A 12145-nucleotide genomic window follows, 5' to 3' on the forward strand; every position below is an offset into this window, starting at 1 on the left:
TGTTTCAGTTGTGTTCAGCAAGTTGCTTTGAGTATTTCAGGTTGGGCATCACAATGATGACCTTTTCCAGGGAAAAAACCATGCCAAAATTAAGGACTAGGTGTCATTATATAAATAATTCTTGGTAAAGCAAAACTGCTCCGCAGGTAAAGAAATGTTCTGGTTGCTGCATTTTTTCCCTTTTTTGTCCCCCTGTCTCTCATTCCAGGATTACCTGGGTGCTTGTATTGTCCTGACTGCTGCTGTCACTTCCATCACCGAAGGGCCACACTCAGGCTTTGTGGGGCTGGGTCTCCTGTACGCTCTGACGGTACGTGCCAAGGCCAAGTGTAAGAACTTGCAGACCAACACATTATTTTTATAATATTTTTATGTGTACACAGTCATCTCCCAGCTTTCTTCATCTTGAAAAAAAGAATCCTGAAAATAATGGACTCGAGCCAGAGCTGAGGGAGTTCAGGGCAACTTGGACTTGCTTCAGGTTTTATGAGCCAATTAAAAAAACACAACCATTCCCAGGCCCTGCGTGCTCCCAAGCGGAGCAGGAAAATTAAAAATGCGTAAGAGGACCTGCTGTGCACTCTGTTTTGTACAACACACTGCTGGTTCCACCTCTACATGGCAAAAGCTGCCAGGAAATACAGATTGTCATCATCTGGGTAATTTTTAACCAAAGATCAAATAAAATAATTGCCAAAGAAACAGAATTAATGGTTTTGCCTTTGGAGGAAAACTACTGAGATGCCCAAGATTGTCCATGCAATTGTGAATGGATTTGGGGATTGGGACCTTTGTGGGCATGGTTCATCATGCCAGGTAGCACTAGGAATTCAGAGGTGATGGAGTCAGAGATGACAAGGTTGTGGTGGTCCAGTAGCTGGTTACTTTTGCCACTGTCATTAGCAGTGAGAAGAAGGAACAGTATTCTAGTATACCTGGCTGCAAGAGAGGCTGAGTGTTTATCATGAGCACAGAATGAATGACAATCACCACAGAAAGTAGAAATATTACTGAATGAACCACAAGTGTGGGGACAAAGGCAGGATGATGACAGTGGCAGGAAAAACTTTTGAAACCATGGCTGGCATGGCAAAAATCTGGCTGCTTTGAAGCACTGCTGTGAGGGAGGGATAAAGGTTTGGGTCTAACACTGAGATCTGGCTTTGCACATAAATGCTGGTGAGCCCGTGGCTACAAAAGAAAGTCCTCAGCAGTTGCCTTAGGGTGGCCTTAGATCCCCTCTGTGCTGCTGTTGCAACAGTGTGAGAATCTGTCAACAACAGAGAATCAGTCCCAGGGCTCCAGCTTCACCCTGAAAACATTCCTGGTAATGCTGCTTCATTAGCAGGGATCTGGAAGCGCCAGGATGTCTGTATCATCATTGGCTTCTTTGTTTTAGCCTGTATTTGCAAACAGTTCATTAGCATGAAATAGGCATGTGCTGAAGTCTGGCACAGAAGGTGAAGAAGAGCTGTAGCCAACAAGTGATCACCTGTCTCTCTCCTGCCCCACAATAACCCTGATGAACTTTTGAAGGCAGCTGGATCATTACCTGTGCTCCTGACATAATTTTTATTATAATTTCTCTTTGAAGCTCAGAGAGGGCTGATATTTGGACCTGGATGAGAGAAAACTGTTTGTACCAAGGTTGTGTTTACATCCTGAGTTTATTCTCTCCTCTTTTATAAACACTGCCAACTCCCTTGCACAACTGTGAGGAAGCCTGAGATAGTGGGAAGAGCATTTTGGCTGCCAGGTTGTGTTATTAAATCTGCCAGATCTAGGATAGCAGCCTGCCACTGCAAGCAGCAGTTCCACAATGTTTTGCTCATCTGCAAACTTTCCCATTTCTGTAACTTCCTAACTCAAAAGCTGGACACCAAATGAGCAGGTTTCTGAATGTGAAGGAGAGAATACCCCATCAAAAACTCTATCTCAAGGATAAAGCAAGCAACCAAGTCCTCTAAATTAACAACAATTTTTTCTGAATCTCAGTTAAAATTATTTACCATTTGCATATTGCATCAGTATTAGGTTAGTGGTAAAGAAGTGAGACTAGGTGATTTATTCTTAATAAAGTCCTTATTTGGCACCCACCAAAAAAAAAATGGCAAAGCCTTTCTCTGAATAGGTTTTCTGCATAAGGTGTTTTTAAGTTTCTAAACCTTCATTCAGGTACATAAAATATCTCGATTTTTAACGGTTCTTGGCAATCTTCCTAATAAGAAGATTTTTTTATAGAAGCACCTGAATACCGACTTAGGAAACAGATTTCCAATCTTCAGCCTTAAATAGTAAGTCCTAGAAAAGAGTTTGTCTGAGCTACTGAGTATTGTTAGAGAACTAATCATCAACTATTATCTACTAAAAGTATTACCTTTACTATTGATTTTATTATTGATCAAATCTTTTTCATCACAAATGAGAATAAAAACCAGGAAGGAAATATTGCTGAACTGATAACACATTTTTTCCCTCATATATTTCTATGCTAGAAACTTCTCATATTTTCCACAGAGATAAATGGATTATCTAAATATGCACAGGCAGAAACAGAAATGAAATTATCATAAAATCTTTTCAATATATTTGCAAACAGCGAACTTCCTTAATCTTTAGTTGCAGTCTTCAAAAGATTAGAATATATATAATAGAAAATATTTCCAAGCAGCACTTTCAATTTCGATTCTTTTCTGTGTTTGTGTGCTTAAAGAAGACACATTTTAGTGCTGATTATTAGATGCGGAAAACAAGAGATTCCCTCAATCAGTCAGAGTTTAGGTACAACTTTTCCATACTTCTCCTTCAAAAAACAAGGATGAGAATACCAAGCACTAAATTACTGTCTTAGGGCTAATAGTGTTGGAGTATGACTGTCTTCTTACAGATTTGATGCTGTTGCACTGGGTCTTGAGCTGTTGTAATGTTAAAAAGAGTCCCGCTGTGCTGGGTCAGGCCAAGGATTTTCATAAGTGTATCCAACCTTTATTTCCAAATGGGTAGATGAACAGAAAAAAGGCTGAACCCTGTCCTTGTCTTTGTTTTATGATGCAGATAACCAACTACCTGAACTGGGTAGTAAGGAATCTGGCTGATCTGGAGGTGCAGATGGGTGCAGTGAAAAAAGTACACAGCTTCCTGAACATGGAGTCTGAGAACTACGAAGGCTACCTGGGTATTGCTCTCTAATCCTTTTGGGGCTTTACATGGTCATGTTGAAGAATGGTAGACTCGGTCATGCAAAATGTACACACCTCTCTGGCCAAAATCTGTTCTCACTGAGGTGTAGTAACAGCCACTGGTGTGAGTGACAAGGATAGCTAAAAGGAGCTATGAAATATGTTGCTCATGATAGTCAACATGAAAAAAAATCCTATCAAAGGAGACAGAGCAGGATCCTGTAGTACAATCAGAAAATGCTGCAGTTATAGATGAGATGAACAAAACATCCATGTAAGTTACTCAGAAAACAAAAATAGGGATAAAAATTAGAAATGTCACATGCTTCAAAATCTCTGATCTTTGGAGCAGGTGGGGACTACAGGGTTGGCAAGCAGATCTCAGCTACTCTTCTCTGAGCTTCACATTGGAATTCGTGCTCCACACACTTCAAATTGGCTTTGATTGCTATTTTAGAAGTGGTTGAAGTGCAAGCAAAAGCTTGTAGGTCAAGAAGCTTCCCTGCAAAGCCAAGCTCCTTAGTCCAGAGACAAAAGCTGATGTGTATTTGCAAATCAGGATGAAACACGAGCTGTGATAATGTCAACAGCTCACATTGCGTGGCAGTAACAACTTCCTTCCTCAAGCTGCCCTTCCTGTGCTGGTCACTGATCCAAGGCCATGTTAACACTGCCCTGACACCACGTTCTCTGCTCGTTTGGCTTCTCCCTGTTGCAGTGCCAAGAGATGCTTTAGTATCTGTCCTCTCTCCCCATGTGTGGAGATCTGGAAGCCAAGTGCCTGCCAGGCAGTTCCCAGCCCAGCCTCCCCTTGACAGGGAAATGGGGCTCCATTTCTCCAGTGGCTTAAAGGAAGCTGCCCAGGCAGAAGAGAGAGGGAAAGGGGACTGTCATAAAGGGTGACCCTCTGGCAGCACTCATTTCAGTTTGTTTTTCTGTAACTATTTCAGATCCCTCTCAGGTCCCAAAAGACTGGCCCCAGGAGGGGGAAATCAAGATTGAAAATTTGTGTGTTCGCTATGAAAACAACCTGAAGCCTGTTCTGAAGCATGTGAAGGCCTATATCAAACCAGGGCAAAAGGTATCATATCAAGCAAATGCCCATCATCCTCATTCTGGTGTAGATCCTTTGTTACTGTGTTTTCCTTTCTAAAGTGCCAGAAGAACAAGATTAACAACTTGCAGCGGCAGATATATACATTTTCAGTCCTCTCAGAGGTCCCTGGGCACAGATCAAGAACTTACACTGACAAAAGCTTACTCTTGGCTGGGATCAGTTTTTCTTCTGAGCGTCCCATGTCTTTCCAAGTCCATTTTCCTTGCATAAAAGTGAGCCTAGATGGCAGATAAATTAGAGGAACATCAAAGTGTACTGTGTAAAAACACAAGTGTATCTCACATTTCAGCATGCAGTGTCATTGGCATCCTGGTTAAAATGCTGAAATGCTCCCGGGACAAGTCCTTGTGATGAGGGGCAGAAAAGGGGAGTGCGCTCGCTGTGCTGTTTTGTGTTTTCCCTAGTGTGCCACCTGCCCTTGGGAAGGACCTTTCTACTCATCTGTGCAGCTTTCCCAAAAGAACTGCAGGTGTAAGCAAGGAGTAAGGAGTAAGTGGTAAGTGAGTACTCCGTGAGTAAGTGACCTCCTTTTGTTGCAGGTTGGGATCTGTGGTCGCACCGGCAGCGGCAAGTCCTCCCTGTCCTTGGCGTTCTTCAGAATGGTGGACATTTTTGAAGGTCAGTTTTCCCCAGAATATGTTGTCACTCCTCAACCTGCTTCCCCCTTATTTCCTCAGAGAAGTGAGGAGCCTTTTTGATAGTTTATAAACTGGTTCTCTGGCTCAGAAGATATTTGATTGGAAGTGTCATGCCTTCAAAGTACAAAGTGTCCTATTGTGAGTAGCACTTGGTTCTTCCAGGAAATGTTGTGCACAGATTATATTTCTAATTTTTTTAAAAAAATTTTTGCGTATGGTCTGACAAAACAAAATGCAATTTTTGAGATAGGACAAAAAATATGTAACTCTCTGGAGTCTAAATTTCTCCCTAAAGAATGATAGCATAAACTTATTATAGCTGTCAAAATATTAGCAGAATAGAAACTAGAACTCAACAAGTCCATTCCCTTGATTCTTTTTTTATTTTATTGTGCTTTCCCACAACTGCAGCAGATTCTGACTAAAGGGTTGAGAAAATGTTGCTGTGTTTTCACTCCTGCAGCATTTCACTGTTCCAGCTAATTGGCAGGAACTGCTTTTCAGGATTTATAAAACAGATACATGTGTGCTGTTGCAGGACTATAGAAAACCACTAGAAAGTCATCTTTTTTTCCAAAGATTTCCACATTTCTAATTTAGCCCTTGTGCATGGAGTGTTTGCATGGGAAAGCCCAGTAGGATGTGGGAGGATAAGTGAATCTGATGCAGCTAATACTTGCTTTTGTTGTGGTTCTGTGCCTGTATGCGTCTATGGTCACAGGCTTCTCATTCATGACCAGGATTCCTGGATATATAAATACTGCGAAGAAATAATAACTATGCTTATGGCCAGCTTGAAGTTTCTTTCTACTTAAGTCTTCTTTCTGTATATTTTCTTTGTCTCCTTCTTCTGTATCCCTGATTTTTCCCAATGGGAATGTCTAAGCCTTTTCTAACTAAGCTCTGTTTATCCTTTGTGCACACCCCTCTCCCAGATGGACCCATATTTGGCCTCTGTGCTGGTCCATTTCTGGGTGGGATCTTGACTCTAATAAAAGTTATATAACAAGATTTCGAGTAACTTTACTAGAGCCAGGATTTCATTCATGTTGTTCCTTAGGTCTTCATTATCTCCTTAAATTTGTATCTGTCCCATTTTATTTTCCTATTTTTGCTTCTCTGTTGTTTAGTGTTTCCCTTCTCTTGCCCTCTGTTCAAACAACCTCTCATTTCTCTTGTGTCTTGCTTGACCATCTCTCACTCCTTTCCCAGTTTCCCAACTCCTCTCAAATTTACTTTTCCCCTTAGTCCTCTCATCTCCTCTTTTCTTTTCCTAGCTCCATATCAAATATGCATTTCCCTATTCCCCAGGCATGCCATACTAATTTTTCCCTCCTTATTCCGCCTCATGTTCTGCTAACCCACTCTAATGTCCTTGTTTATGAAGAAAAGTAATTACTTAAGTTTATGCAACCACCAATGCCTCAAGCAGAAGTCCTATAACCTGATTTGGACTTTCTTGAAGTCTGAAAATAATTGGACTTTGCACCTTACAGATAAAATCTTGGTTCTTCTGACCATATAATAAAAGCATAAAACTAAAATAATAGAAGTAGTCCAGCTAGGGGGGGATGAAATCTTCCACTGGAACAGGGTCAGAGAACAACCTACAAAATGCAGAATCATGAGAATTGGGAATGACAGAAGGAACACACATACACAGCTCTGAATATCCACATGCCTGCCAGTTCATGGTTAAGTTCTTACTGTTGGGAGAGACAGCTGGTGAAATTAGGGTTAGGTACATCCCAGGGAGGAGTGCAGCTGCCTGGTGAAGCAATCCACATGAAAACTGCAGAAGTGCCTGATGGAAATACCCTTTACCATATCCTCATTCAGTTTGTCCTAGCCCACCCCTTCCCCATAAACTGAAAGATGTTTCTATGTTCAGAGGAAGTCAGTGGGGTCAGTCACTCCTGGATTTTACTTGAGAATTAAATGAAAAAAATTCCTTCTGCCCTTCTCACCATCTTCTACTTACAGAACAGCCAACCAGTTTCTCTTGTACATTTTTCCCATCTCCCTTGCCTGGATATCAGCAGTTGCCCCACCCAGCACATCATAAATCAGATTTTCAGAGGATATCCATGTGTTCATTGACCTGAAGTAGTGACTAGAAATGGAAAAAAATCCTCTTTTTTACCAATTATCCCAGCTGCTGCAGCAACTTCTTGTTGGTGAAGATTAATGTGACTGCTCCCAGTAATCTCACAATAGCAGCACAGTAAGTGGTTAATTCACACCACACACTCAAATGAAATTGAGCTGTAGGTGAATGGAATTAAAATTCCCCGGAACAGAACATCCTTTCTGTTCTCCTGATCTGCCTCTCATTACAAAGTTAATGCTACCCAGCTCCTCCTGGAGTCAGAAGGATAGTTTTGGCTCCTGGTGAACGGGTTGCATATACATATATATGTTATGCAAAAGAAATTGTGCACATCTCAAAATATCTTCTGCAACTGTTGAATTCAAGGGGAACAAAGAAGGGCACAGCAACGTAAGTTGCTCTTGTTCTTTCTCTGTTTGGCTGTAAAACTCAAGTTGACCCATAATAAATTATCCTTCAATCATTAATCACATAGCAAGGAACCCATGTATTTCCCTTAAGGGAGGGTGGGGGGAAGAAAAAGGAGAAGAGCAAGGTGGCAGTGTCACTGCTAAGCTGGGACATCCCTGGCTTGTGTTATTAGATACATTCACCTTCCCCCTGTGTCTGACAGTGCTGAGAGCTCACAGAAACAGTGTCCCATCATCTGGACACCAGCCTAGAGGGGCTGTCCCACCTTTCTGCCAGCTATCTGTGGATCATGTGCTTTGTGCAATTCCCTCACATGTTCTGCGTGTTGTTTGACACAGGGAGGATAGTGATTGACGGGATAGACATCAGCAAACTGCCTTTGCACACGCTCCGCTCCCGGCTCTCCATCATTCTCCAGGACCCGATCCTGTTCAGTGGCTCCATCCGGTAGGTGTATGCCATCAGGGGGTGGCAGGCAGCATTGCACAGCCTGCCTGCCATGGGAGCCATGCGACAGGAGAGGATGGAAAAGGCAAGGAACCTTCCTAGCTCAGTCCAATCCATCTGCACAGCCTGCCCAAGGGACATCCAGTGACACACACAATGCCAAAGTGTTCGTTTGCAGAAGGCCTGAAGGTAATTGCAGTAGCAAGATTCCTATTACTGTTTTCTTTGCAGCTTTAATTTGGATCCTGAATGCAAGTGCACCGATGATAGACTCTGGGAAGCTCTAGAGATTGCTCAGTTGAAGAACATGGTCAAGTCATTGCCAGGAGGCCTTGGTATGTCTGAACCAATCTCTGGCACCATGGGCCAATAATGGGATCATGCAGGCACACAAATAAACAGATCCATCCCATCTGACACTCTGGATCATCATGTAGGAGCTGACAGGCAAATAGTGAAGATTCTCTCTTCATGCTAGAGGGAATATTCTTATTGAAAAGCTGAAGAATAGTCTGGTTTCCCATGCACTGTGGAAAAATCCTGCAACACCTCAGCATCATGGTGTGATTCTTGGGGCTATCCTGTGCATGGCCAGGAGTTGGATTTTGATGATCCTTGTGGGGTCCTTCCAACTCAGAATATTCTGTGATTCTATGTTCATAGTGGGATAATTAGTAAGGAGAAAAAAAAACCCAATTTTACCTCCTTTAGCAGAACCTGGCTCTGCCAGCAGAGCTGTAAACATTGACAGAGCATTTTTCTTACCATTGCAGATCCATTTCATGAAGAAAACTCATACATTTATTTCCATATCAAGCATATTTCATATTACTAAGATATTACCCTGCAGCCTACCAGATTTCCTAACAATTTGTGCCAACTGTTTGTTTAGTGATATATTTCTCCTTTCCCAAGAGGCTGTGCTCATTTTTCTTGGTATCCCTCCATCCCACTGGTCAGTCAAGATTATGGTTATTGTCTTTTATGGGAATTTTGCTTGGCCCTGGAATAGTGCACAGGCAGAGCTCCTCAGGGGCAGCATTTCAGGGGTGCAAGATTCACAGGAACTTGTTTTGTTACAGATGCCATGGTCACAGAAGGAGGGGAGAACTTCAGTGTGGGGCAAAGGCAGCTCTTCTGTCTGGCCCGAGCCTTTGTCCGCAAGAGCAGCATCCTCATCATGGATGAAGCCACAGCATCTATTGACATGGCCACAGTGAGTACAGCAATTAGCTAATTACGGATCTACCAGGAGAAAGCCATCTTCCCTAAGTGTCAGCCATAAAGCCGTGAGATCTCTGTAGCAGAAAAAGCTGGCCGTGGTTTTGTTTCTCTCAGGATAAAATGAAATGCTTTCGAGAACCCCTGTTTTCACAGGTGTGATGTTTCACTGCTGGGAAAGAGATAGTGTGGAATATGCTTGAAAACAAGTGAATTAGAAGTAACAGGATGAAGTAACTGAAGTGAGCCTTTTCCTCCTACAGGAAAACATCTTGCAGAAGGTTGTGATGACTGCCTTCGCTGACCGCACTGTTGTAACAATAGCAGTAAGTATTAAGCCAGAAAAAGCTCTTTTTCCCTCATTCCTCAGGCAGTTAATCTTGCCCTCCACCAGTTAAACACCACTGTATAAAACTAAAAAAAAATCACAAAACAGAACTAAACCATGAGTCCAGAATATTCCCATGAAAGCAGAACAAGTCAGACACCTACTATCAACCTGAAATTTTGCAGTAAATGCTGTCTGCTATTAAACTAAAACACTTGGATCTGAACAAAGACTTTACAGGGAACTTCAATATCTGCATTGTCTCCAACAAAATTTGAAGTCATTCTCACTAAAAAATTGAAACCAAATGCATGGCTTGAACCATTACTGAAAGTTGGATCAAAATCTAGGTTTGAATTTTACCTCTGAAGGCTATGTATGTATAGTGCCTACAGTCACGGCACAAATTTATGAGTTGAGATTTCAAAATATTCTTGGTGTGGTTTCTCAAGTTGGGCTATCTTTTCTGTCTTTTGGAATAAAAAGCTGGGTTGACAATAAAGGTTTTAAAAACTGTAACAATGGGAATTAGCTCCCAAAATAATACCTTTTCAGCTAGGGGTTTAGGATGTTCTTTCCCATTTTCCTGCCACTTCTAGTGCCCAAAAGTTCCATATATCCATGCATGTCTATACATACACATGCACAGACATGTGCTGGATACCATTAGGAATATTTCCACCTTCTGACAGTGGCATTACTCAACAAACAGAGGTTTTCTCCACGAGATAAATACGTGTTTCAACAGCTGTTTCATTTGCCTTGTCTGGAATCCAGTCCTGTGGTTAGAGATTACAGTCAGGCCTCCTGGACTCTGGTTTCAAGCCTGTCAGTGAGTAGTTTGTGTCAGGCAAGCCACTTAACCCAGCTCATTTACAATGTGCTCCAAGGTTCTTGGCTGTGTAAATGATGAAGATCCTGGTGGTGAGGTTGTTGTCCTTCAGTTGCATGCTGTATTGTCCTTCTGGCTGGAATCTCACTTTTCTTTGGCTTTGCCTTTCCAAAGTCAGTGTCCCAAGTGAAATAGCACACATTAATATGTAGCTTTCCTCACGGAGCTGGCTTCATTCCTTCTCCTCATTCACAGCTGATCCTTCCTTCACCCACCTGTTTTTCTGTTCTTTTTTCCAGCATCGCGTATCTCACATTTTGGATGCCAATCTTGTCCTAGTCCTTTCTGAGGGCTTTCTAGTTGAATGTGACACTGCCTCAAACTTGCTCCTCAAAGAGAACGGCCTGTTCACCACTTTGGTGAAGACTCACAAGTAGACTCTCTCAGTCCACCCTGTTCACAGGACTTCTGGCTCTTTGGTAGTTATTTTTACCTCTTCAGTTTCATTTCACTCTGCTTCCTTTCTACTGCACAGCTTCTGAGAGGACAGTGCAAGAAGGTGTTTCTTGTGTGGTTCCTGGGTTTGTTTAATTTCATGATTATTTATGCTGACCATACCTAAATCTTAGACATGCAGCTGACATTGAAACTACCATGTCAAGGAAATCCAACCCATGAAGTGATCTCTGACTTTCAGCCTGTGTAGTGAAATATCACACTTTTAAGAGTTCATCCCATCTATACCTGACCGGCTGTATTCATATGGCCTTGAAATTAAACTCAAACTGGTTTCAAACCTGTAGCCTATGGGATTAAGCTGTTGCCTGGAGCATGCTCAAATTAAATCTCAGAGGGATTTACAGAAGGAACAGCCCAGGAGTGCCCTGAGATGGATGGAGAGCAGACTGCTGGGGTGCAGAGAACAAGGAGCAGAGCAAGATGCTATAACACCTGACAGTGCATTTATTTTTAGTATTTTTAGGCTTGGTGGCAGAGCCTGTAAAGTAATTGCAGATCTCTTCAGGTTAAAGTACAGGAATCTATTCCAAATATTGCTGTAAACAGGGACAGCCTTTTCCTGACGGGGTTTGCCTTGCATGAGGCCCATTAGTGAGAATTATCCAAATGAAAACCTCTGTTTGCTTTCCTTCATGCCAGCACCGGGTTCACACCATCCTCACTGCAGACCTGGTCATTGTCATGAAGCGAGGGAACATCCTGGAATACGATACTCCTGAGAACCTGCTTTCCCAGGAAGATGGCATCTTCGCTTCCTTTGTCCGGGCTGACATGTGAAGAGCCACACGATGCATTTTAACAGCTTATTTTTAAACAGATGAAATGCAAATATTTTCTACTCAGTGTAACATCACTTTTACCTTTTTTTTTTGTTTTGCTTTTTTAGAGCTTTTCTCTTCACACTTCTATCTTCCAAAAGAATAAAGCCTATTGCTATACACGTATGCCTTGAAGCAATAAAAATGTCACTTTATTCAAAGCTACTAAACTTCACACACACACACATGCCCACACAGAGGGAGAAATTTTTACTTCTTGGGAATTTGGCATTTTCCTTAGACTTTTTATTGACTTCATTTTCCTTTAAAGAGAGCAAAAGAATGCACTGATCTTATAAACTGCATATGTTAATGCTGGATCCAGCAATAAAATCGTGCAGTTTGTCAAGGAAGCAAGAGGTTCCCCAGATGCATTCTGTCCCCAGAGGGAAAAATTAGGAAAAACATCCAAGCCCATAATGCTTGGGGCAATCTGCTGCATTCCAAAGGCATAAACTTTGCTCTCCAAGTTGTAGTGGAGGGGCAGTGAATGAGGGAAAGGAATTTCATCAGGAATAAGGACAT

General features: G+C 42.1%; 1 protein-coding gene across 5 annotated transcripts in view; it reads left to right on the forward strand.

Moving 5' to 3' along the window:
• Positions 1-11746, forward strand: part of ABCC9 (ATP binding cassette subfamily C member 9) — a 71285-nt gene extending 59539 nt beyond the window's left edge. For 3 of the 5 annotated variants that reach the window (XM_032106617.1, XM_032106618.1, XM_032106620.1), the window contains 9 exons: positions 209-310; positions 3055-3175; positions 4130-4260; positions 4836-4914; positions 7794-7902; positions 8134-8237; positions 8985-9118; positions 9387-9449; positions 11442-11746. In XM_032106617.1, coding sequence (XP_031962508.1) covers positions 209-310; positions 3055-3175; positions 4130-4260; positions 4836-4914; positions 7794-7902; positions 8134-8237; positions 8985-9118; positions 9387-9449; positions 11442-11579 — 981 coding nt within the window. In that variant the 3' untranslated portion in view covers positions 11580-11746. Of the gene's footprint in view, positions 1-208; positions 311-3054; positions 3176-4129; positions 4261-4835; positions 4915-7793; positions 7903-8133; positions 8238-8984; positions 9119-9386; positions 9450-10582; positions 10763-11441 lie in introns of all 5 variants that reach the window. The other 2 variants (XM_032106619.1, XM_032106621.1) reach the window with 1 other exon arrangement.
• Positions 11747-12145: the final 399 nt, after the last annotated feature.

The sequence above is a fragment of the Corvus moneduloides genome, chromosome 4 (assembly GCF_009650955.1).
Source record: "Corvus moneduloides isolate bCorMon1 chromosome 4, bCorMon1.pri, whole genome shotgun sequence".
NCBI classification, from domain to species: Eukaryota; Metazoa; Chordata; class Aves; order Passeriformes; family Corvidae; genus Corvus; species Corvus moneduloides.